Below are 24,995 nucleotides of genomic sequence, written 5' to 3' on the forward strand. Positions count from 1 at the left end.
AATATAGAATGTTGAATGTTTTGAAGCCATCACCAACTGCAAGTAATTCGTTTTCTCAATTTTACATGTATAATGCGGAAAGTCATCTCCGTTGGGCTACTTGGAGAATCATCCTTCTCCTACTTACCTTTATGCCCTTGACATTATCGTATGACTTGTCAAATTGTTCTCTTCTTGGCGGGAACCATTGATTGGCCTATTTATCCTCGGAACGGGTGATGTTATTCCACGCACAAGTCTAATGTATATCAGATCATCCAGCCGACCATTATATCAACCCCACTTCGGGTTTATACCTCAACTCCAAATCAACCCATTCCACCATGGAAGTCGACAATCCATTCTCAGTCTTCCCCAGGGAAGTCCGAGACATGATGTATTCCTACTCCATTCCGGAAATCCCAGCCACAGACGCCACAGTCTCCAAAACAGCCTACAACACCAAGAATGCCCCTCTTCTGTTCCTCAACGAAGCCATCTCCAAAGACGTTCAGCACGTGCTCTATCAAGATCACGCCATCGTCATCCCAGTACTGAACCCAAGCGAATACGAACTCAAAGAAACAAAATTCGCACCTATCGTCAGCCAATGCTCGCGTCTGATGAAACAGCGCTCTAACAGAGTAATCATCGGTACATCACGCTTCATTGCCGCAAGCTACTCACCGCTGCTTCACATAAACATCCACGACGGAACATCAGCTGAAGACTGGATCCAGAAATTCTGCGGTTTTGATAATCCTGAGCCGCTAGCCAAGAAACTCATCGATGAGTTGATTTCACTACGACCTGAACTGCCGAATGTCAAGGTCATTGAGTTCAAGTTTTTTGAGGGGTTTAATGTCCTTGTCGCTTTGAGGTGGAGGGAATACTTTTTAGAATTGAAAGAGGCATGGCCGGAGATTGAGATTGAGATCGATTTTGTTCCTGCGTTTCTGGGCTGGGAACATGTTGAAGCATTTTTTCAGGACGCTCAGGATAGTATGGAGGAAGACGGTGTTTTTAAACCGGATAGGCTGAGGGATTTGGAAGAGAGGAAGTATGGCACTGTATGACGGTTTAGGTTTTCTACAGATCAAGATTGCATTCTGTTTTCCACACGAGGCAAGCTAGCATCAATTTTCATTTGCACGAGTTTAAGTTAGGCAATAATAGTATTCAAGAAATCTTTATTCTATCATTTAGATAATCCTATGCAAACGTGCCACCGCTCCAGCGCCACCATATCTTCTACATCGGTTTATCCGTCTGTGTCCATTCTGACTAGGGAGAGTCAGGAGTAGGAGGTCTGGGAGGAGGTGTATCTGGGCGAGGAACAGGGCTAGGGTTACGAGGCTTGGCCGGTCCCGGTGACTTGGGTCGAGGCATTTTGTATTCGTGTGGTTTAGTTTAGTTTAAGAGGTCAAGGTGGTTTTGATTGTGGTTGAGTTGGGTAGGGTACAGAATTCATATGCTTGGTAGAAGTATTGAGGGTAAATATAGTTGCTGGGAACAGGTGAATATCTCACAGGGTTATATTGCAATGAGTCTTCAAACATGGTTGTGATTCGAAGATGTCTGATTCTATATCCCGAATCATTTGCTTCTGGTCCGTCTCTTACAAGTTCTGCCTGTTTCACGGCGCTATGGGTTGAGGTGTCCGCAGTGATAAGTGAATATGAACCACATTGCCTCTTATTAAAAGCTGAAGTGTACCTTGGACCAGCACAAGAGCCTGCGGAATATGTGTGATTGCTGAATAATCCTGGTATTGTCTGCTCTTGTTCACCAGCGGTCCGTACAGCTGGCGTAATTACACGTTCACAACAACAAAGTCGAAGCATAGAATACATAAACCCTCTGATTCGTTGTGTAAATAGAGCTCACCATCTCCAGTCTGTATCCGCATTACGACCTATTTTCCATCTGTCCAAAAACGATCCAGCGCGTCCTGACGTACCTCATACGCCCAGTGATGACACGTCTGATGCACCACAGGACTCACATCAGGCCCATCCTCATCTTCACCATCATCAGTAAAAACACTCCGTATCCCAAGAGTAACGTATTTCTTAAGCAAGATTCTCCGCCAGCGACCAGTCTCGCCTACACATTTCTTCCAACGACTGATCTGGCGCTCATCATCGTCACAGCGACGACCCATGTAGAATCGACAGTACCATTGGAACCAACCCCGGACATCGTACTCGTGTGCGATCCATCCAGCTGCTTCCCATTCCTCGATGCTTTGTCCGCATTGTACTCCGTATTTATTGGTCTCTGGGTCGTAAGTGGTACTGGTGAGATATGTATCCACGTCTAAGCCGGCTGTCCATGATGCGGGAAGTTCTTTCCAGTCGTCTTTGATGGTGGTCTTTAGGCGTTTCGAGTACAGAGGTCGCCAGTAGGATCCGCCAAAGCTTCCCTCGCGAATAATCTCCTCGGGTGATTTGTTGGGGCGGAAATCAGGATGTGTCTCAAAACGAAGTGTTCCATCGACGTCGCGAATTGGTTCGTCACCCTCAGGCTCCCATGCTGTCCAGCCAGCGATCATTGAGTCCACATCCTTTGACGGTTCGGCGTCGGTTTCATGATCCGAGTCTGATTCGGGAAGAACTGGAGTACGATTGACGCTTCTTTTTACGCGAGGAGCGCCCCTTCGTAGCGACGTGTCGTCGACTTCGTCATCATGGTATGTTGGTTTTGTTGCCGCCTCAGCTATGCGCCTTGATTGTCTTGTAGGGGCGCGTGGTGGGTTCGCTTTTCGCTTGCTGGTTTTGCTACTTGTTTTGGTTTCAGTTGAGCGAGGCTCAGTCTTGGGGATGATGAGCTTGATATCCTCCAGAAGAAGCGCGTTGTGTTCGATGTTCTCGCGTCTTCGGGCTGCAAAGTCTGCCATTGAGTCTTGTCTTGGGAAGTGATAATAATGAGTGAGGGAGCATTTCTTTGTTGTGACGCGATATGCAGTACGTCATAGCACTAAACCACTAAATACAGGCCCACTTGGCGCCGCCTCATTCATCTTCAGGGCACTCAGTGAATCTAACACGCTAAAACTCCAGCCCTTGTCCAATCTAATCCAGACCGAATGGGAACATGATAAGTATCACCAACAAAGTCCCTTCTCAGCATAAATTCTTTCAAAGAATTGTCTTTGTCTTTCATCTCTTCTGATATACCATCGACCGTATCATTCCATTCTCGCCATGTTTGTCTCTCTGCGTCATCCTCTCCGCTGTTCCCGCTGTCGCATTCTTCTTGGCGGTGCTTGCCGTGAGAGATCTTCCAGCGCATCACGACTGGAGGGCTGACAGTCTGTGAATCTTCCGTGCTTGTTCTTGATGCATAATTCGAGTTGTGGTATTGACCAAGCCCGCATACTGTTGCTGGACCAGACCTCGGTATTGCCGATTCCGACGTGTCCATGATTAGATACAGGTGACTCTCTTCCTTGCCTGAGCTATCTTCCGTATAAGCCATATGGGGGTTCCTGAAGACAGCTGACTTAGGGAAGAAAACGGGTTTATTCAGAGTCAGGACTGGGTGTTTTGTCGCTGTGTCGGCTGCATGTGATGCGTCTGGGGATGTGAGAGAAATCTTGACTACCTTTGGGCTAAAAGTAAGAGGAGGAAGTGCAACTGTGACACGTTCATTACCCCAGTACGTCAAAGCGAAAGGACTAGGCAGATCGTCCAATGACGCAGAAAACGTGTACTTGAACTCGACGACTGGCTTCTTTTCGTCAACCTCGATTTTAGGAGTTGAACCCGGCGTGTAACGAAACTCAAGTGTCGTTGTATAGACATAGCTTTCAGTGTCAAATGGACTACCCTTGAACATAATCGACACAATATGGAGGTAGTTTCCACAAGTTGAGAAGCGGAGCTCTGTACAAGTCAGCAAATACGTCACTCAACATTGCCCTGGACTTACCACTCAACCACGCAGACACTCCCGTATCGCCGTTGAATGCTTGATTCGGTACATCTACTGACGTGGTCATACCCGTTTCCAAATCTGTCATGTCAATCACTCCAGGCTTCAATGACATGGCGACTAAAGGGTACAGAGGGTGATGAGCAGCCATGAATTTGAACCACTGAAAACGGCCCAGTTTCACGGGTCGCCATAATGGAATACCAGAATCACTGACCATGACCAGACAATCTCGCTGTGGTGGAATTGGCACGTCGACATCGATACCAGAGTCTGAGTTGGAAATTGATCCCGAAGTCGAGTCTGAGTCAGAATCAGAAGCCGAGTCTGAACTGGTCTCGGAGTCCGAATCCGAACTCGAACCTGAATCAGAATCCGAGTCGTCAGACTTGACTTGCTTCTGTCGTGATGGAATTGGCTTCCATTGCATGTGTATCAAAGTTGGAGTGTCAGATGTCGATGCCCCGTCTGGTTGAGTCAGTCTCTGCGTTCCAACAACTTTCCAGCTTCCCCCTTCTGTTCCGCCTAGGCTGAAACTATCGTGAAGTTCCCGTGGAATGGAATACCTGCGAAGAGTCCCTTCGACTTGGCGAGTCACACCAAGATCTTGAGGATCTACTCGCAAGGCTGACACTGAATCTTCCACCGAACTCTTACCTCTGGCAAGAGTATGGGTCCATCCCTTTCCCAGAGGTTGGGATCCGAAATGGATCTCTCTGTTCGATAAGGAATGGAGTTTGGGAAATACGGTAGCGTGGTAAAGCTTGATCCCGTTGTCTTCTTCGTTTATTATACAAAGGAAAAGCGATTTGCTATTCTTGCCCTTCCTCGACGGAGCGAACCAAAAATCCATCACTCGCAGTCCACGTGCACTGCCATACAGTGTCGACATATACCTCGCTCTGACTTCAGGGTGCTTGTCCAAAGACTTCAAATAGCATCCGGGCTCAAACAAAGTAGTAGGAAGAGCATTGCCAAGTTGATCTGGCTTCGTAGTAAGAAGCTCGCCCCAGTCTTGCACAAAGGCCCAAAGCGAACGATCCAACGATGCACAGTCCGCGGACGAGCAATCCATCAACCAACCAGGAAGAGGGAGGCCAAATTCTGTGGACTGATCTGTTGTCGTTCCTTTTAACGGCTGATAACTAGTTGTTCCCCGAACTTTTCTAAATCTTGCGAAAAGATGCGGGGCCGTGTGAATCTGCACGTAGATGCAAGTCCAGAAAGCAGGGCTTTGGAGGAACGTCTCCACAGCCTTAATGACATCAGAGGAAGGGTCCTTGTCAGATAGGAACTTAAACCAGAAGATGGAAGCATAGCGGAGGAATGCATGGCTAGGAGATGACTCTGTTCGTTCCGGTAGCCCTTTTAAGTCGGTAGGCTTCTTGAATCGTCCGCTGTTGAGGTATTCCAGGCAAGCCTTTCCCAGTTCTTTCTTTGACTCCCTTTCGTCAACCAAAAATGGTTTGAGGTGTTCTGCCACTGTCCTTTTGTTTTCTGGCGCAAGAAAGAAATCTCTGACCGACTTGTGATACAGTTTCACAATTTGGGAGTCTACTGTATCAACCTTGGCGATGAAAGGATTACAGACATCCGCAATTGAGGAGTAGGCTGAGGCTGAATAATTGTGTATAGCATCTTCTGAAATTGTATAGTCTTTGGTTTCGTTGTCAATGCGAAGAAAATTCAATAGCTCTCTGACTGTCAGTGGCCTCTCAGATAAGGTTAATAACTGAAAGACTTGTCTGCGACAGTTAGCCAGCACACCCCTTGGACGTGTACATGCCCTCTTATACCAGGGTTTCAGATAAACCGATTAAAATGGGAACATTACTTACTTTGCGCGAGCCTGATTATAGTCTGGCATGAGTGCGATTCTCTCCAGTTGCTTCACAAAACAGTCTCCCAACTCCCTAGGAAACCTGTCAAATTCTTCCCATACTTGTTCCGGTGACATGCCAGGGGTGTCCTTGAGGATCTTCAGACGCAGGTTGACATGTAGGAAGCTTTGCTCGTCTTTACCGAACCATACTCCTTCATGTCGTGGGCAATGGATCTTGTTCTTGAGGTGGGCCCGGATGTCATTGGCGATAGCTTCAAAGTTTGGCTCAACTATTAATGAATCTGCAGATAACATCGTCCTGCTAATTGGGTTGACGTTGCAGCTGGAGAAAAACCACTTGACGGTTGCGTTTGATCCTGACTTCAAAAGTTTCCCGAGTGTGTCGAAGAACTTTGGGCTTTCTTTGGAACACTCGTCTAATCCGTCTAAAACGAGGTAGACTTGGCCAGTTGGGTGTGAGTCCAGTAGTGATTTTAGTAGTTTATGTATTGTTCGGATATCACCATTGCTCAGATAATCCTCAAAGTTATCGCGTGCTCGGGAATATTCGTTCACTAGATCGTCAGGTAGAGGATCGCAACTCAAGAGAAGTTGCAATATCAGTGATCGTATTCCGTTGAAGGCTTCTCGCTTGGAAGGTTGGTTGATGGAGTAGAAGAAGTACACAACCTCTCCGCTGAGAGCCTTTTGTAAGTTATCGGTCACGACAGACGCCATGGTGCTTTTCCCAGTACCTGGGGGTGCGTGGTACCAGAGCACGGCGTTGTCTTTTCGGCCGATCCAAGTTTTAAACGCTTCAGTTTCGAAAAGCCATTGACAGGTCCCCTCAGTATGGTCCTCTTTGATGCGCTCAAGGTCCTTCTTTTGATCGAGAGCGACATAGTTGGTGCTACCTTGGATCCATTTGACAATGCTTCTTTGTAGATTATCATGTTTCTCAATGGTGGACTTCACCTGGGCTACCGTCGCAGAAATAGTGTATGCCCGAGTGTAGTCTTGAAAGATGTCATCCTTGAACCTTCGAATCTCCTCTTTCAATGGTTTGTATGATAATAACAAAGCTGTTTTGCCAAGGCTGTTGGAAAGAACCTTGGCTGAAACGTACCAAAGCTCAAGAATGCGTTTGTATGATCGCTTAATAGACCGGAAAACCTCTTCAGAGTTGGGTTGTGCTACAAGAATTTGACTGTAGCCGTCAAGGTAGAAGCCAACATTTTCGAGGATGGGGAATAGGTCGTCCAACACTTCGCTCACTCTTGTCGCTAGAGAAAGCACTATACGAAGACCTGAGAAGGCAACACCGACACCGAGGGGAGCAGCTTGGAAAAGACTCTCGCATGCCCTTATCAAGGCTCCTGACCCCTCGAGAAGTGGTGCTAGCTTCTCTAGATTGCGACGACCTCGACTTTCTATCCCTTTCGTCTCAAGTTGCTTGACATAGGTTCGCAACTCCTTCAGTGGATCGTCTTCGTTCGAGAGACCAACTTTTCTCTGTAGAAGGACTTCTCTTACGAAGAAGTTCTTGTCGCGCTCCTTTGGCTCGAGTTCGGCCACAAACTCTTCAATAGCCGCTTCGCAAATATTGTGCTGTACTTGCTGCTGTGAATGAATCCCATGTGAAGACATCATGGAAGCCATAGAGTCCATCGGATGTAATGAATGTGGAGTTGAAACGAACGGCGGAATTGAACAAGGCTCTGAGAGTGTATTGGGGGAAGGTTGCTTCTCTGGCCCCGCAGTCAGCATGAGGCTCAGTTATCCTATTTGGGCGACATTATTCGAGCTGAGACGATTTGCTTTCCTTTTATGATTTTCAATGTAACAAGTCAGCTGGGCAGGCCTCGTATCGCCCCCACGTAAGTAAGCACCTCATGCTGCGTGACTAAACTGAGATATTATTCTGATAATCCGCTCCTCTCGCTTATCTCGTGGATGGTATCTTTGAGGCTCAAGTCTGGATTAAATAACGCCCATATATCTTGCTGTATTCATCAGCTAAGTTAGATCCGTAATCCTACCCTATTTTCCCCACAAAGTTCAAAGAACTGTATCATCAACAGATTTCACTTTCCATTCACAAAGATGCATTCTGAAGAGGTCCTAATCCGACGAAACGGCTCAACGAGTCATGGCGACCATCCAATAACCTGTCAAGCCAAAACCTATCGACAGATAAAGAAGAAAGATGGGAGTACTTTAATGAAAACGGAACTTGACGACCTGGAGTCCATGAACAATTACAACATGGATGAGGACAGTTCTTATGCCCTGGTTATCAAGCGTTATCTTGCAGACGATGACAAACCAGAATCGGTCAGCCTTCGGATCAACTCTTCTCTTCTTTTGACAGCATTCAAGGAAGTGGTCAAATCATACCCAACAGTCGCAGCAGACTTCACGACTCCATTCGAACTGAAAAGTCCTTTCCAAGTACTCCTGCACTATTGGGAGCAACTAGACACTTATCGCAAAGAGACTGAATCGCCCCAAATGCGCCAACACCTTAACCTCCTCTTTCAGTTTATGAAATTGGAAATGGGCTCTGAGAAGGATACTTGTGATAGTATGCTCCGGAAACAGATGATCATGTATAAACAAGCATGGGTTGTGTATCCTCCAGGGGAACTGCTGTACACCGAGGTCCTCGGACAACCTTGGCTGTTGCGTGTTGAGAAAGTTGCCTACGAGAGGAGCGCAAGTGATGGGCCGTTCATGGTCGTATATGCGAAGTATTGTGACGCAGACGAAAACAAAGTTGGGGAGGCGAATACGTCCTTTCGCATTCTGCAGAGAGTGTGCTTCGCTTCGGATCATCCGGTTAAGATCCAAACGCTACCAGTGTATCCACTGAGATTCTCAGACCAGAAGGAGGACCTAAAAGAAAAGCTCATTCTTCGAGGCAAGAAAGCTATTGGGAATCAGGGAATTGTGGCAAAGGATTATGATGGACTCGCCGACTACTTGAAAGAACCCCCCGATGCCTTTTGGCACCCAGAAATGGCAGAGTTTGACGCGGTCTGGCTGCCTTTCACTGTAAGTTCGCCAGTGAAAGATTAAATGGGCATACTTAATACATTGTAGGAAACTGGCCGACTTGTTTTGGACCGCAAGACATACGAAGAAGAAAATAGCAATTTTGCAACCACGATTCACGAGGTAGAAGATCCCGAGCTTTTTCTCATGCCACCTTTCTTAATGGGGTACTCCATGGACAGAAAGGACTGGTGCCGCTACCTAGTCGATAACATCAAAGATATCGCATGGAAGGGTGACGCATGGTCCTCTCTAATTCTACAACCAGAACAGAAATCCGTGCTAGAGGCTCTGGTGATGTCACACGAGTATCCTAGTAATGCTAGGAATCACCCTGAGCAGAAAGGAAAAGGCTTGGTAGTACTTCTGTAAGTTTTCAAGTACAAAACCCTAGATTCATATTAACATAAATATAGTCACGGCAGCCCAGGTTCAGGAAAAACCATGTCTGCGGAAGCAGCAGCAGAAATGGCGCACAAACCGCTCTTAACAACCTCTATGAGTGATCTGAGCCAGACCGGGAGGTAAGTCTCAGACGATCAGTAATTATCTTGGTAAATTGAGGACTGACAAACATAGCCCCTGGATGTTTGAGAGAAACCTTCAAGATCTCCTTCAATTTGCCACAACGTGGAAAGCTATCGTTCTCTTTGACGAAGCAGATGTTCTGCTCCAGAGTCGTGAAAAAGACTCCATGAACACAACACGAATGGCCCTAGTCGCCGTCTTTCTCAAGCATCTTGAATACTTCTCCGGCATTGTCTTTCTGACTACTAATCGCATTGAGGCAATTGATGAAGCAATGTTCTCTCGTCTCCACTTATCCATAAATTTTGGTCCTCCGAATAGCGAGACGCGTCGCCGCATTTGGGCGCTCAACTTCATGAAAGTCCCTGCGAATGACACCAAGATTAGAGAGCAGGCAGATCGCGACGAGGCGATTAAGGAACTCGTACGCTACAAGTTGAACGGAAGAGAGATTTCTAATGCTATGAATACTGCGAGAACGCTTGCGAGATTTGAGGGTGCTCAATTGGATATGCCTCATATCAAGAGGGTACTCGAGGTTGGTCAGACGTTCGAGAAGCATGTTGGAGAAGCCGTGACGAGGGAGCCCAGTCCGGACCGTAACTATCTTTGTGTGTAGGGGCAATGTCTTCTAACAATGTAATTTCTTATCCGCGTCACCCTGCGGTTCAGAAATATGAGGCTCGAGAGGTACTTTTGGGCTCACGTCAGCAATATACAGTGTGGCCCGTCCCTCCCGTTCCATCAGCTTATATCACTCCACCATTCCTCGCAATACATCAAGTTGAAACTTGGCACCCTTGTTCGCCAAGCAGGCACGGTTCATAATTGGGCTGTCGGTTGCGATATATAGTTATGGTCGCTTATTCTTTTCCTGCTGGGCTCCCTCGCGAATACCTCTATCAATACTCCAGCATACTCAAGTCAAGCTCCTCCTTCCGTCTTCGAATAAGAAGTTTTGCTTCCGGATTAGCCACATAGGCCATTCCAAAGGCCACCGGCTCGGGTACTTTCCCATCGACAAGCTTCCAATCGTACTTTAGAAGTAGGTGACAAAGTGCAATCTTGACTTCATTGGAGGCAAACCAGCGTCCTGGACAAGCGTGTGTTCCATGACCAAATCCAAGGTGGTTTGCACTCGTGTTGACCAAGTAAGACATCTGTTCCTTGTCCTTTGGAACAAACCGGCAAGGGTCAAAGGTCTTGGCGTTGTTGTAGTTCCCATCACTCCACATGTGAATAGCCGTGACTACAACCTTGTTACCTTTTTTCACCGTCATTCCATTGGAGAGCGTAACGTCTGCTAGAGCCCTTCTTCTCCACCCTTTTGTAGGTTCGTTAGCAATCAGATACTTTGTTAACTCGTGGGAATACTTACCTATAAGAATCGGCTTCATTCGTTGCGTCTCTTTCAAGAAGCTGTCCATCAACTTGAGATCAGCCAACGCCGTCTTCTTTAGACCTTGCTCTGACAGAACTCGGGTGATCTCTTCTCTCAAAGCTGTGAAGATTTCAGGATAGGTAGCGATATTAACCATTGTTTGCGATAGTAAATCCGTGGTCGTGTGAATGGCAGCAAGGGTCAGCGCAATTTGGCAATCAGCAGGTGGTAGTTCAGATCCTGACTGAGCAAACCATTCAATCGCATCATCGAAGGGAGGTTCTTCACCTCTTGCCAGAGCCTCAGCCTTGGTTCTCTCTCGACGCTCAATATGAGGATTGAGTTCCTTACGGGCAGCAGCCAATGCTCGTCGAACCTCTCGGCATTGGGGAAGAACCCAGTGGATGTACGGCCGCAGCCACCGGGGAATGACGCAGAGAATCATCATAGCCTTGAATGTCTTCCTAGTGTAGTAAGCACTGGCGTTGTTCCATCCTTGGTCTCGGCAAAGGTCCTCGCCCATAAATACTCGGGAGGACATGCGTGAAACAATAGTCGAAATATCCTCGTTGACGTTTAGAATATGCCATTCTTGGAGTAGTTGATTAGCCGATGCTCCAAGCGCTGCTGGAAGCACTTACCAGTCGAGTCAGTAATAACAGTTTCCATAACTAGAGCCGCTTCTTCTGACAAGGGGCCTGTAAGCTTAGCTGTACATCCTACTGTCAGTCCTGGTTATTTGCTTTTGTATAGATCTATACGAACCCAAGGCCTTGGTCAAGTGTCGTCCGATGACCTTTGGCATTACAGGATCATGCATAAGAGCGCCGAATCCAGGGATGTATGCGTGGTTGTCCTACACGATGTAAGGTAAGATCACTTTCTTTCGACCAGATCAACTTACATCGCTTGCTGCGGCTCCAAAGTCAAATCTCCTGTCGTTCTTGATCTCGTCGATCATGTGGGGAGGAAGGATCGTCAACTCCCCCCATTCGCAAAACAGTCTGTACGGCTTTCCAACGAATCTTGCGGCTCCAGCAGCAAGAGTTTCAAGACTCTGACTGTTTTCCATATATCTTTTAAGTCGTGGTATGTTGCTAAACTCGAATGGTCTTCATGGGTTGAGCAAATCATTTGGCTGTGTGGATTGAGACCAGAACACGGCCACAGCCAATAGAGTGACCACAGTATATGGTATGAATGAATATAGATCTTGATTCATTATGCCGAAGCCCAGATTATATGTGAAATTGTTGTGGAATTCCATCGCTAACAAGTGTCTGACAGTCAAAGCAAAAGATGTCGATTTCGGTTAGTTTTAGAAGGGGGAATATTGTCAGTGAGAGAACGGCATACGGAAGACGGGATGGAATTTATAGCAATTGTAGGAATTGTAACAAGCGATTTGATGTATTGACAAGCCACTGTTTAGATTACGCAATAAACCCTCAAAGGATCATGATCAATCAGCGGGCAACTCCCGGCACAGCTCGTAGATCCCGGATGCCAAGTTTCGAAGGATTTGTTGACATACACGGATTCGACAACAAAGCGATCCTTTCCGTATTTGAACTGTCAGCTTCGCTTATACCAAGTTTTGCAACCTGGATTTCATGATTTACCATACAGCACCCACTAATTGTACTATGAATGCCCAAGTGCTCGACCATCGGGATGGAAGGATTCAGGAATCTCAGTCAGATGATTTCAACTGGGTTTATGTTGCCAAGCTCAACGTAATACCTAAACGAAATTTCTTTCTTAGTCAAACTAAGAAATTTTATAGCAGTTGTTTATTGGGATAGATATCCATATATATCAAATATTAAGACTTTGAAGTTCTCATATTAAACTTACTGAGAATAAGATTACTGCATAGACTCTCGCCATCGCATTTCTACCACTAGCTACAGAGTAAGGGACAAGGCCTTTTTTTAGGCCTTAAAAATTCCCTAGAGACCTACGAAATGTTAAATTTAGTCTTCAAGACTCTTTCTCAAATATTTAAAAGCAAGCTACTCACCTTATTCTTTATGTTTTTTGTCACAGTCTTGGGTCGCATCAACCACCACAAACAATAATGACGACTTCTACGACCCATCAAGACATGGACAAGGACATGGACATTAACGACTCCAGTACCTCTTCCTTGTCTCTCGACGCCTCACTGGAAGCGTTCCCTAATACCCGCCCTATCGTCGTATCAGGGCCCTCGAGGGCCAGTAAGCGCGTTTTGGTTCAAAAGCTCATTGACTCTTACCCAGACAAATTCTTCTGGGTAGTTTCTCATACAACACGTGCCCCAGGCCTTGGAGAGGTAGAGGGTACCACGTACAACTTTGTTTCGCATTCTACCTTTGCCCAAATGATCGAAACGGGTAGTTTTATCGAGTACACTGTTGTCCGTGGAGACTACTACGGTACAAGCAGAGATGCCGTCACGGCTCTTCAAAGAGAAGGATCCATCGCCCTTCTCGAAGTCAATGACCAAGGATCCCGGGCTATTGCGAAGGCTCAAGGTAACAATGCCCGCTTCGTTTACATTACGCCTCCGACCTTTCACGAGTCAGAGTACCACCTAGGAGCTAGACGCATGAGGTGTAGACCAATTAGGCAAAAGCTTATCTACAACCCCAAAAGCGATCAGACATGTCCAGTTCTTGGCATTCGTATCTCCAATGCTGATCTGGACCAGGCTCAAAAGGAGTTAGAAGAGTTTGTATTTTTTACACTATTGGACGAACCGGCTCCCACTTGGTCATGATAAACATGCCAAGATTATGTCGTTGCCTATGTCGAGGTCGACGATGAAGATGGAAATTTATTGTTAGCGAAACAGTATTGCGGAACTTTGCTTCATTCTACTATGGGAAAGATACAATATAATAGGCAACAGTAGTTAGTACCGATAACTGAATCCGGCAAACCATTCAAAATAGTTCGAGAATAAGCGGGATGTCGACAAATTCAGACGTGATTCGGCATCCTCATTCAGAACTACGAGATTTATTAATATGCAAGATACGTTTCCTTAAACACATGACCATTGATCATTTGTGGAGTTATCAGGTAAGATGTCTATAAAAAAAAAGCAAAACCCTAAGTGCAGTAGCTACCAAACACGTGGTAGGCATAACCCTATCTAGTCAAAGTCCACTCGCAACAACATTCAACCACAGTCGGAACCAATGCATGCCCATTACGCAGCAACACCGAATACATAGGCAGCAATGAGAAAAGCAAGAAGAGAGCCCGTTGAATGCGAGGCTGAAGAGTCTTGAACATCCTCAGGCTTACCATCATCTGTCTCTTCAGGCTTAGTGTCAGATGTTGTTGATGCCACCTTTTCGTCCCCACCATCATCATCCGCAACAGAGGTTCCCGTGATCTTAGCCTTGAGAGTACTGCACGCATCGGGTCCAACGGGCACAAGATCCGTGATATAAGGTTCATCACTACAAGACTTCCAAAGAACTCGAAACTCGGAAACATGTTGAGCCTGCCAGCTTGTCCATTCCGAAGCCCATTCGGAGAAATCCTCGGCGGACGACCCCGTGATGACGGGGAGCTTGCACGGGTCGGCGGTGTTGTAGAGACTTCCGAGAGCGAACGACACGCCTAGTTCGGACATGTCCATTGGTGGTGCCGGCGCACCTGTAATGGGAAGCGAATTCGCAAGCTCCCAGCATGGTGGCATTGACAAGGTAGGGCGCGTAGGAAGCGTAGCTGGGGTTTCGGTTGAGGTCAAGGTTGGGGTTGGGGTTTGAGCCGCTGCTTGTAAAGCGCTTAGGGCTATAATGACAATAGCTTTGGTGGAAGACATGTTGGTTGCTGTTATAGCTGATATGGTTTTGTTATCGTAGCTGGTATTTTAGTAAAGACAAGCGAGGTTTGACTTGGTCTCGACATGAATAGAAAATTACTCGTTTGTATAATAAACCAAAATGAGTGGAGGCCTCAAATCCTGTCGTTATTGGAATTTGCAATTGTATTGATTGTTAATTGGGCGAAGCGTGGTCCTTGGTCCTCTGCTGCTATACAATCTAGCCTTGTCAAGATCTTGGCGTAGAAAGTAAGCATCCATATTAGGTAGTGGCCGACATTTCTGTTAACACAGCCTCGATTTATTTGGCGACAAGGATCAAGCAAGGCTAGGGATTTCGTAATGCAAGCATGAAATTTGATGTGACAAGTCAATCATTATGTTGTACTACATACGGTCTCATGGGTTCTCAGAATTAATAGTGAACTTTACAGCAAGCAAGACATTACTTTTGTCCAAAATGTCAGTTTTATTGAAGACCCGTATTGCAATGATGATCTTTCGCGCCAGAGACTTGCCAAAGTCGCAAAAAAATATACATCAGACAGTAACAGTGACCATCCTTCAGTCAGCCAAGAACCTTTCCCTCTTCAATTTCCACACATGATCTCTCAAATCATCTGTAACCGACCACAGCTGACATCCCTTAACTAGTCTGGACATAGATAGAAGATGAGCCACTGCTCTGGTAACCCTCAGTGGCCAGAATCTGGTAGTAGTGGTTTCCGAGGTTCATGCCAGCAGATCTCCAAGCATTGAAGTGGTTCTGCATGTTGACGGAGCCGCTGGTACGCTTGTTGCGGCGGATGGACCAGTACTGGTTGAAGGTCTGAACACCGTCGATCGAAGGCTGTTGGTAACGGGTGGACATATAGAGATCGTAGGTGTCACCGTCGGTGTAGACGGTACCTCGGTGCTGAGCCTGGCTGCCGGGGTTGTAAGAACCGTAACTCTCGATGACCTGGATAATTGTTAGTACCGAGGTATAGGAAGTTTGAGGTTAGAGCCACTTACGTAGTACTCGACGAGGGGACCGCGGGTCCATCCGTAAACGCAAAGGTATCCGTTACCCTGAGGGTTGAAGGAACCTCCGTAGTTGATGGTTCTGCATAGTGTAAGTCAAATGATTTGTAATATGATATGTCTGAGAGAACTTACCGGCCAGTACCAGGGTTCCATCCCTTTCCACCGACAAAGTTACCAGTGTTGCGCCAATCAACCTGGTAGTGGCTGCCCTCACCCATACGGTACTGAGCATAACCACCACCATCAGACCACCAAGAGTAGAAGTAACCGTTGTGGTAACCTTCACTGTTGCCAGTGACTTGGCGAGCCTCGAGGACCGAGGTGGCGTTGCCATCGTCACGCTCATCGAGGAAGTCAAAGGGACGAGCAAGTGCCCCAGTGAGTGCCGAGACGGCGACGAGAAGGGATTTGAACGAGACCATGATGGTGAAGGGCGCGAGAGTAGTTCTCAAGGAAGTATTGAGAAACAAGTGGTTGACTGTTCAGAGAGGTCTGACCTGGTGAGAAATTCTTCATTAATCGATATTGAAGAGGTCATATATATACTTATTTTTGCATTGAAACATTGATAATGCCAAGAGGGTTAGTGGCTAATACTGATAGTCAAAGAAGCAACCTCAATATCTTGGCTGCTTCTCCATCTCGGAGACTAACTCCCTTCTAGGTTAATACTCAAAAGCAATTCTACAATCATCATGGTGTTGTCTGCCCCTCCACCTCCATCTTGAAATCCACATGGTAATAATTTATCCCATAAGAAAGCCAAGACGGTAATGTCTCTCACGATCACCCATGAGGGGACACAAGTATATCCACAGATGTGATCCTTTGATGCGATTCGTCAGCCGCAAAATCAGTGACATGCACATATCGTAGGCTAGCCATACTCCTGCAGGCACTGATTCAGCACACCTTCTTTATATTCCGGCTAAAAGCAAACGTCAGTTCCTTTCATCCGTTTCTGAAGACTACATCTTGGCATTTTAACAGTTCACTTCAATCAGGAGGGGAATTACAGGATACGGACTGGGTATCGTTATTGGTCCACCGACTCGGGATAAAGCTACAAACAGGTCATTTCCAAGACGAAAAAGAAAAGGTGGGACGAGCGATGTGATGACCGCTACTGCAATGTCTTCCCGGATTTTCATCTCATGCCGATGTCCACTACCGAGGATCCCATGTCTTGGAACTATATCTGCAAGACTATTAAGGAAATATCATGCCAGGAATAGTAATCTTGGCACAAACATCATGACCGCCAGTCGTAGTCCCACAACAAAGTACCTTTACTGACTCGCTTAACAGAATCTCATTATGTCGATCACCAGATTTAAGCTTACTATGTGATATTTGGGAATGTAACAAGACATAAGACAGAGTCGTAAATAAAGGTGAGATCTGGGATTTAGAGATTCGGTCGGGTTGGATACATCCGGCCGGGTACCGACACACATCTAGCCCGATTCAGATAGATGGAACATGATGCCCCGGATTACGATGCTTGATCCTTGCAGATTGTATTTTGCCTAAATTACAGCATGGCCAAGATTTTCATTTTAGCCTCGGGCAGTTTTTTATCCTTGTTGTTGTTCCTGTGGAACTTATTCGACGACTAATTCAACTTCAATTCAGGATATTCGGAATTACAGCGACTGCGGTTGTCAGAGAGAAAACACTATTGCCAGATGATCTGATGGACTCATAGAATAAAACTTGGTATGAGTTGGGGCTAGGCTCGACTTGAATCAGATAACCGAGTGACTCTTTTGGAATCAACCATGTGTGACTTGATTTGAGCTAAGATGGATATTCTATCAAGGCCTCCATATTATTCGCCTGTGATACAAATCTGCAGCCAATTTAGATGTCAACTGCTTATGTATGTTGACATGGTCACTACCGGTTAATTACCAAACAGCTGACGCATATCAAGGTCCGAATCTCAGCTTCATCAAATCGATTTATTAATTAACCGGTGTAATATATGGGACTATTCAAGCGGCTGATGGAACCTAAAAAGTCACTGCAATAGAGAACAAGTACGTAGTCTGCAGATTGAGATGAGGACAAGGAACACTGTTCACAACAGGGAGAAAGATATTGATTACAAGGATGGTTTGCACCACCAGTTGATTAATATTAAAGCCGCTAAATATCAAGTCTATAACACTCTATTTTGAAAAGAAAATGCCAAAATGCCAGGAAGATCCTTGCCCACTCTAAGCCTTAGGCTTAATAGACTGAGGGTTGCGGAACAAGTTCTTAGGATCGTACTTGGCCTTGACAGCCTCCAGCTTGGCAACGTTGCTTCCCCAGTACATCTCGGTAGCGCGATCATTCTTGATCTGCGAGTCAGGGTAGTTGGCGTACATACCCCAAGTTCCCGCCTTGAGAGAGCTGGAGATGCTCTGCCTCAAGCCCTTGATGAGGTTGAAGCCATCAGAGGGGTACTGGGCAGTGGCGGCAACGCTGTCGTAGAATTGGAAGAGGAGGAGGGTGTCACGGTGGACGTAGGCGGTGTCGCTGGGCTTGGGCTTGGAGACGGCGGAGTATGTGCCGCCGGTGATGTCCATTTGCAACCACCAAGAGTGGCTGCTGCTCTTGCCGGTGGTGGAGACGAAGTTGACGAAGGACTTGAATTCGGCGAGGGTCAACGCGGGGGCTGCAAGACTGCTGGCGTAGAAGTTGTCATGCTGGGATGAGTTAGTTATGTGTTTGTATCGTCAGATTGAGAAAAGACTTACTGCGTCGTATGAGGCACTGGTAGGGTTGACGTTGACGCCAGCACCGGCGAAGTGAGTAACAAGACCCATCCAGTCAACAGTAGTAGCAGTGACCTGAACACCGCCAAACTTCTGGACCAAAGGCTGCAGAGCCTTCCTCAAGCTGGCCTCATCACCGATATAAGCACCATCGACGCTGTATCCGTTCTTAGAGACACCCATCTGCATGGTGATCTCGGCAGGCATGCCCTTTCCAAACTCCTGGAAGTCATAAAGACCCTGGGGAGCTGTGTTCTGATCCCAGTTGAGGCCGATGTCGAAGTAGGTGATCTTCTCAGGTGCGGCAAATGTCTGGAACTCGAGCTCGACAACGACACCAAAGTTTGCGCCGGCGCCACGGATACCCCAGAAGAGATCGGAGTTCTCGGTCTTGGAGCAGTGGACGACTTTGCCGGTGGGGAGAACGACTGTGGCGCCGATCATAAGATCAAGAGTGAGGCCGTGCTTGCGGGCGACCATTCCGTAGCCTCCGTGAAGGGCGTGACCACCGAGGCCGACTCTGTGATTTGTTAGCAGGCATATCCTTGTTTCGGAGAGATTAGGGGAAACTTACCCAGGGCACGTTCCATGAGCTAGAGCTCGCTTGCCCTGGTTCCAGAGCTCAGTAGCAACATGTCCAAGGCGAGCACCAGGCTGGATTTTGGCGGTGCCGTCCTTGGCCAACTTGACGCTGTACATTCTGTCGAGCTCAATCATGAGATGGCCATCTTCGCCACCGAAGCCTAGAGAGGTATAGCTGTGGCCGCCACTCTTGGCACTAATTGCAACGCCGTGCTTGGCGCCACATTCAACGGCAGCGGAGACTTGAGCGACGGTTGTGGGAACGGCGATGGCAGCTGGTTCGAATGGAAGTCTCAGATTGTAAGCTGTGCCGTCTTCTTTCCACGATTGAGAGCCCTGTGCGTCGGTAGGCACTTTGGCTTGTGTGAGACAGCTGTTAACGGCTTCGCGCTTGGTCGGGACTGCTGATGTGTGGGCGACAAGGCCGACCAGCACACATGTCAAAGTATTGAAATGCATGATGAATGAAGAAAGAAACTGTTGGTTGGTAGAGAGAAAAGGTGATGTGATGTGAATGATAGAAGATTGAATCGAAGGTGATTGTGGTTGTTATTTATTCACTGCACAATAGCTCATCTCTTGGCTCAACTCCACAGATCGGCGCCTCATTACGAGATCTTAGCCTCACGGCAGTCCATAGAATTAAATGGGATACGAGCTATTGTCACAACGTTGCGGCTCTAGCGTGTTCGCTTGGTCCGAGAGCGAGCGAGGTAACCAAACCAACGCCACAACGCAGAGAGAATTTCTACTAATTTTGCGTTCATCTCTCCAAACGGCAAGCGTTTTTTCACGCTACACAAGCTCGACTACGGTATTTGATAGCTGGTAACCACAAAGAAACGGTGGGAAATGCAACGTTGGCTACACAGCTAGGAGGAAACGAGAGTTAGTCCCAAGCCTTTGTATGCCGGAGTGCCGATATTAGCTCGTGCTATAATTAGTGGCATCGAATCACGGCTGCTCCTTGTGATGTCACTGTCTGGATAACTGGAAACGGCTTTACCCCTTTTGGGGCCTTTATGGAGTTGGGCTGCTTTGAGGCGGACCTGAGGAATGATGGCTGATCCACTGCTTCCTCTCGAGAGACATTGATTGGATACCAAAGATCACCACTTATCGATAAGATTACAGTTATATGTAAGGTTCAGGGTAAGTACAGTAAACTTTGTAGGGTTTTGACCAGAGACACATGTAGCTTTCTGCCAACACACGTTGCTGAGTTGTTAATGCCCAAGACCCTTCCTCGTTTAATGATCATATATCCTAAAATAAATTACACGAGACATAAGTATACAACATGTTGTCGTGACACTGACAGCTGTCATCTTAACTTTTTGGTGTGGTATGTTTCGGGTTTGATCTGCCGAAATGAACGGTATGCACACCCATGCGGGCTATCAGATAATCAAAGTTCCAGCAGCCCCGAAAAAGCGGGCAGTTTCTCGAATCCGAGACTCCTCCATTACCGTACTGTATCCTAGCGAGCAAATAGTAGACTGGCATTTGGACCCCTAATTTTACAAGCACGTTACCCTGAACACCGCAACATTTTCAGTCAACAATTTCCAGTTCAGCTGTAAGCGCCAGTAACGAGGCAGGATCGCTAGATTGGCCTATTGCATAATGAAATACAATGCCTCATAGTTAATCCGTTCCGCAAGACATACGATATTCCTACATCCGTATACCTTATTCTCGTTAGTGCTGACTGCCAACAAGATGGCGTTTCCCCCTTTCCTATTTGTAGCTCTCATACTCTGCAACTTAGCATTAATTTAATAACTCTTCTAATGGCTGGAGCGTTGCCGATTTGACTCAATATCGATGTCTACTATAACTACAGCCTCTGGTACGGCTTCGCGCACCAATCTTGGACCGCTCACAACTACATTCACCTACCCCGCAAGCTGTACCGTCGTTGTCCAAGAGTGTGATGCCTGCACAAATGGCTGGCAAGCTCAGACATGCTCCGATAACAGCTTCAACGCTCAAGGCGTCCAGGACGATGCCGAATGCTGGCCTCCACGCAAAGGCTCACAATCAACTGGTGTCGCACTAAATGGCTGGGGATTTTATTCGCCTGGTATTGAATGTCCAGCCGGGTACACTACGAAATGCGTTTCAACAGATGATGTCGATGGAGGATTCACTTTTCAGTTCCCACTAGCGAAGAGTGAGACAGCTATAGGATGTTGTCCAACGTGGGTGCACTTTAATATCGGATTGTAACAACGAAGCTAAATACAGAATCGTTCAGTGGATTCCAGTGCAAATATACTTCAGGCGTTGATAAGGCTCAAACATGCTTTAGCATCGCCACCACTGGTTCTTTCGCTGCTGTTCAATGCTCATCAGGCAAGAGCAACGGCTTTGGATACCTCGACATTCCCAACACAGTCGCAGAAACAAACTCAGGGTCTGAAGAAGCTGTCACCGTTTCAAGTTTCACCGTTTACGCACCGCTCTTCCAACTACACTTTAAGTCTTCGGACCTACCATCGACAAAGACAGGTTCCATCACTATCGATTCTATCACAACGTCTTCATCGGGTTCATCGTCTTCCGCTGAGCCGACGCAAGCATCCTCTTCAGGCGGAGGACTTTCGACAGGCGCAAAGGCGGGTATTGGTGTCGGCGCTGGCTTAGGTTTCATTGCACTCATCGGCGTTGCTCTATTCTTCATGCGTCGGAGGAAACGCCATACTGCGGCACCCGCACTTACAGAGGTGCCCAAATCGGAGCTCACAGCAGGACAGAACCAACATGCAGCGGAGCTACACGCTCAGTCAACACCCCAAGAGCTACCGGGAGACTCTGTTCCTAGATACAAGTAGCTGAGATAGATACTCAGTCATCTAAATCATAGATGCTAATAATTCCTCATCTAGTTGAGAATAGTGCTCATACCCAACTGTGGAGTTGGTCTTTTCTACTTTATCGTGCGATTCCGACAAGACTTGTCTTAATTGGTTGTTTTGGCTGGTGTTGCCTAGACTGAGTGGGTTCAGTCTTAATCGGGAAAGGTTACTATCTGTTGGTTGAGAAGACTCCTTTTCTACCCAGTTTTCTCACAACCAACACTTTTCATCACACTCTTTCCAACTCTTTCATTCAATTATCCCATCATTCCTTTATCGTCTTCCTGTCTATATACAAAAGTCTTTTGTCGCAGAAAAAATCGTTCTCCAAGAACCCAAGAGACAGAACCCGTCCAGCAACTACATCAGGTCACCTTAGGCCAGCTTTTAGGCTTCACCGTTCAAAATGTCTAGTCGTGCTGAAAGACTGCTTCGGCTTGAAATGGCCTTGACCGCCAGTGGTAGACGTAACTACACTGATACTGACGAGGACGGTGAACGCAGCGGCAATGTACGACACAGCGACAATCCTACAGACATCAGTCATCTTGTTCCTCCACAATCTGGTGGAAAGCATAGACTTTGGATAACTGACAGAATTTTGGAACCTCAAACGATTCCCCATTTTATCGAATTTCTTATGCATGGTTGTCTTCCTGGTGATCGCAAGACATCTCGGCCACTACTCACCGTTGAAGAGGCCAGAAACATGGATAAACCATTCCCTGAATGGGCGCCGGCACCATTCAATGTCGAACAAAGATCGACTACTGAATGGATTGGGGTCCGTATCGGCTCACACGAGGATTCGTCGCGCCTTTGGTTGATTGCCAAGGAGCTCCATGCCATGAAATCGAGATTGTGGGAGGGTATACCACCTCTTTCTGAAAGACGATGGAACGAGTTGCAGCTAGACGATCCCAAGAATTTCGCAGCTGCTTGCCAGTACTTTGTCGCTGTTATAGATGTCTTCGCCTATCTCAACCATCCAAGAACAAAGAATGCTCTACGAACAACCTACAATCTGATTTGGGACCATCTAAGAGTCTTTGAGCAGGCTGTTAACGCGAAACGAAGAGATGAAAATGAGGTTTATGAAGAAGTCTCAGTCACTGGTCTTTGGTACCAGTACATCAGGGCGCATTACGATTGCATCTGCGACAGTGCTCACCAATGGGTCATTGAGCATATCAATCGTATCCAAGAACCACTGGTACTTGAGATTGGTAATCATAAATCTACCAACCCTAGTGATGTTGATGCTAGGCAGAAGGAGATAACAGACAAGATAGACGATCTGGGTCAAAACACAATGGATGCGGACTACATGATCTTTATGCCGACAGACGGTTACAAGGGCGACAGTCTTCCAGCCAAAGAGCGTGCGCAGGTGACAGCAGCTCATAGACACCCGTTTCGCAAGGACCCCATAACGTGGTCCGCCAATATTAACTGGCGAGAACGAGATTACAGCGGACGGCTACGGTATCTTCAGACAAAAGAGATGTATAATCACTATGAGCGCGAGGGCCTATTATTTGAACCTACTATCAACGATCCCCGGGTCCTGCTCATCGGGTGCATCAGCGGAATCGATGCGCAGACAACAGCCCGGTATGAAATGAGAGGTCCTTCGGAGCCTACAATGGACCGCTGGATTGAATACGCCCAGCGGCCGGTATTTCGTGTCAACGGCTTTGCCGCCTTTCGTTTGTGCCACAAGCACGATGACAAGAAGTGGAACGAGTTTAAAACTAAGTTCGAAGTCGATATCGCTGATTGGGGACTGGGAAAGAAAGATATCAACGATGTGAGGAAAGGCTGTAAAATTCACTGGATCGATGGAAAGGTGGACAGTATAAAGGATGCGAAAATGTAAGTCATTGCTACGGAGGCGCAAGCCAGAATACGGCATGGCTTTTGTAAACTAACACGAGTATAGGAAATTCAACAGCGTCGTCTCGGATCTTCCTGTCCACCATCGAATGTTCTTAGCCATCGACGAGGCCACTATACAGTCATACCTCAAGCCAAACGCCTCCAAGTTCGTCCTTGCCATTGACGCACAATATCGATCAGTGGAAGAGAGAGAAGAAGAGAACGAGCCTCCCAATGAACAAGAGCATGAGACTCCTGGTTACGATGGAACGATGCGAATTTTGGGCAGCCTCTTATGGGACGAACTGGGTGCAATGCAAACCACTCAGGGTGTATTACTCAAGCATCTTTGGCCTTATGCGATGAGCGATGTTGAAAAGGTCTACAGAGGATATAAGCCTGGGATTGTGTTGAAATTTTCGAGCTATGAGGAAACAATGGCTTGGGAAGTTCTCAATGCTCTTCTGCCTTTTGTTCTCAAGTTGGCGGAGAGAAGGGATAGATCACGACGTACAAACCCACGAACTTCGGCAGCGCGGTAGGAATTTCGCTTGCACTTTTGGAAAGTCGCCGATCATTTAACGAGTAAATACGAATATGGCAAGGCATAATAGTGCAAATAGCTTGGTCTGGACATAGACTCATTCTATAATTCACCAAACTTTAAACCTTTCTTTCTAGTCTATGCAGCTGGAGACGATAATCGTGTTGGGAATGAAGTGGAAGTTTTTAAACTCATATAAATATGAACAGATTCTTTATCCTTTCGTTTATCACCTTTGGTTAACAGCCTCGTAACACAAACCAACTACGCTATCCATAGCCTGATATATCGCATTCTCAACATCTTTTTGCTGCAAATCACCCAGTAGACTTTTGATAAAGGCTTCAGCAGCGGCTAAAAACAGCAACTCCGTCCTAACATGAACGCCTGAAGATACCTTCACGCGATGTTCAACTATAAACAAAGTTTCATGAATAACACTATGTGTCTTCCTCCACGAAGAACTGCAGCTAGTACCAAAACGCCGTCTTCCAGATCAATGATGATATTCATAGATAGTGACATAGCTGCCTGCCGTTGGATACGACCTAAATAGCCCTGTCCATGAATGTGAAGTGACGCACAAGGGTCTGTGTCGTGTACCGCAAGTCTCGGTCTTCGGGGCTAGATATTAGTCTTAGACTGGGTGGCCAAGCGAATACGCGCATAGCAGTCTCCATGACGGCTTTTCGCGAGTAGCAGAATGGTGACTGAGACGTAGCTTGCTCAAAGAAAGCCTTATGAAGTGCGCGGATGAACTCCACAGTATATGTCTGGAGTGATTGAAGTTGGAATCCGGACGGTTTCTTGTTCAAG

At 46.8% G+C, this 24,995-nt stretch overlaps 10 protein-coding genes across 10 annotated transcripts; 5 read left to right on the forward strand and 5 right to left on the reverse strand.

Moving 5' to 3' along the window:
- Positions 1-323: 323 nt before the first annotated feature.
- On the forward strand, positions 324-1,459 carry FGSG_11005 (uncharacterized protein; the record flags this gene model as incomplete). Its single annotated transcript, XM_011327063.1, has 1 exon — positions 324-1,459. One exon carries the CDS (start codon positions 324-326, stop codon positions 1,053-1,055), a length of 732 nt encoding a protein of 243 aa, XP_011325365.1. The 3' UTR covers positions 1,056-1,459.
- Positions 1,460-1,894: 435 nt separating this feature from the next.
- Positions 1,895-2,533, reverse strand: FGSG_11004 (uncharacterized protein; the record flags this gene model as incomplete). Its single annotated transcript, XM_011327064.1, has 1 exon — positions 1,895-2,533. One exon carries the CDS (start codon positions 2,531-2,533, stop codon positions 1,895-1,897), a length of 639 nt encoding a protein of 212 aa, XP_011325366.1.
- A 5,307-nt stretch (positions 2,534-7,840) lies between these two features.
- FGSG_11003 (uncharacterized protein) lies at positions 7,841-9,938 on the forward strand (the record flags this gene model as incomplete). Its single annotated transcript, XM_011327065.1, has 4 exons — positions 7,841-8,791; positions 8,840-9,159; positions 9,208-9,315; positions 9,371-9,938. The coding sequence occupies 4 exons, from the start codon at positions 7,841-7,843 to the stop codon at positions 9,936-9,938; spliced, it is 1,947 nt and encodes a 648-aa protein (XP_011325367.1).
- A 283-nt stretch (positions 9,939-10,221) lies between these two features.
- Positions 10,222-11,661, reverse strand: FGSG_11002 (uncharacterized protein; the record flags this gene model as incomplete). The annotated part of the gene is made up of 4 exons (XM_011327066.1): positions 10,222-10,643; positions 10,698-11,336; positions 11,466-11,556; positions 11,605-11,661. The coding sequence occupies 4 exons, from the start codon at positions 11,659-11,661 to the stop codon at positions 10,222-10,224; spliced, it is 1,209 nt and encodes a 402-aa protein (XP_011325368.1).
- Positions 11,662-12,780: 1,119 nt separating this feature from the next.
- Positions 12,781-13,464, forward strand: FGSG_11001 (uncharacterized protein; the record flags this gene model as incomplete). Its single annotated transcript, XM_011327067.1, has 2 exons — positions 12,781-12,922; positions 13,007-13,464. 2 exons carry the CDS (start codon positions 12,781-12,783, stop codon positions 13,462-13,464), a joined length of 600 nt encoding a protein of 199 aa, XP_011325369.1.
- A 435-nt stretch (positions 13,465-13,899) lies between these two features.
- Positions 13,900-14,331, reverse strand: FGSG_11000 (uncharacterized protein; the record flags this gene model as incomplete). The annotated part of the gene is made up of 1 exon (XM_011327068.1): positions 13,900-14,331. The coding sequence occupies one exon, from the start codon at positions 14,329-14,331 to the stop codon at positions 13,900-13,902; it is 432 nt and encodes a 143-aa protein (XP_011325370.1).
- Positions 14,332-15,014: 683 nt separating this feature from the next.
- On the reverse strand, positions 15,015-16,035 carry FGSG_10999 (endo-1,4-beta-xylanase 1 precursor). The gene is made up of 3 exons (XM_011327069.1): positions 15,682-16,035; positions 15,538-15,628; positions 15,015-15,484 (listed from the first exon to the last, which is right to left on the reverse strand). Exons 1-3 carry the CDS (start codon positions 15,969-15,971, stop codon positions 15,170-15,172), a joined length of 696 nt encoding a protein of 231 aa, XP_011325371.1. The 5' UTR covers positions 15,972-16,035; the 3' UTR covers positions 15,015-15,169.
- Positions 16,036-17,771: 1,736 nt separating this feature from the next.
- On the reverse strand, positions 17,772-19,355 carry FGSG_10998 (uncharacterized protein; the record flags this gene model as incomplete). The annotated part of the gene is made up of 3 exons (XM_011327070.1): positions 17,772-18,245; positions 18,297-18,834; positions 18,889-19,355. 3 exons carry the CDS (start codon positions 19,353-19,355, stop codon positions 17,772-17,774), a joined length of 1,479 nt encoding a protein of 492 aa, XP_011325372.1.
- Positions 19,356-20,267: 912 nt separating this feature from the next.
- Positions 20,268-21,733, forward strand: FGSG_10997 (uncharacterized protein; the record flags this gene model as incomplete). The annotated part of the gene is made up of 4 exons (XM_011327071.1): positions 20,268-20,274; positions 20,544-20,596; positions 20,700-21,072; positions 21,147-21,733. The coding sequence occupies 4 exons, from the start codon at positions 20,268-20,270 to the stop codon at positions 21,731-21,733; spliced, it is 1,020 nt and encodes a 339-aa protein (XP_011325373.1).
- Positions 21,734-22,163: 430 nt separating this feature from the next.
- FGSG_10996 (uncharacterized protein) lies at positions 22,164-24,177 on the forward strand (the record flags this gene model as incomplete). Its single annotated transcript, XM_011327072.1, has 2 exons — positions 22,164-23,632; positions 23,700-24,177. 2 exons carry the CDS (start codon positions 22,164-22,166, stop codon positions 24,175-24,177), a joined length of 1,947 nt encoding a protein of 648 aa, XP_011325374.1.
- Between the last annotated feature and the right edge of the window lie 818 nt (positions 24,178-24,995).

This window comes from Fusarium graminearum, chromosome 3 (assembly GCF_000240135.3).
Source record: "Fusarium graminearum PH-1 chromosome 3, whole genome shotgun sequence".
In the NCBI taxonomy this organism is placed as follows: domain Eukaryota; kingdom Fungi; phylum Ascomycota; class Sordariomycetes; order Hypocreales; family Nectriaceae; genus Fusarium; species Fusarium graminearum.

What these genes read in the sequence shown, in the direction of transcription:
- FGSG_10999 (XM_011327069.1), bottom strand. Translation starts at nt 15,971, where the DNA reads ATGGTCTCGTTCAAATCCCTTCTCGTCGCCGTCTCGGCACTCACTGGG. An exon ending in TGGAACCCTGGTACTGGCCG is followed by an intron (nt 15,629 to 15,681) that starts GTAAGTTCTCTC and finishes TACACTATGCAG; the next exon opens with AACCATCAACTACGGAGGTT. An exon ending in GTCCCCTCGTCGAGTACTAC is followed by an intron (nt 15,485 to 15,537) that starts GTAAGTGGCTCT and finishes ACAATTATCCAG; the next exon opens with GTCATCGAGAGTTACGGTTC.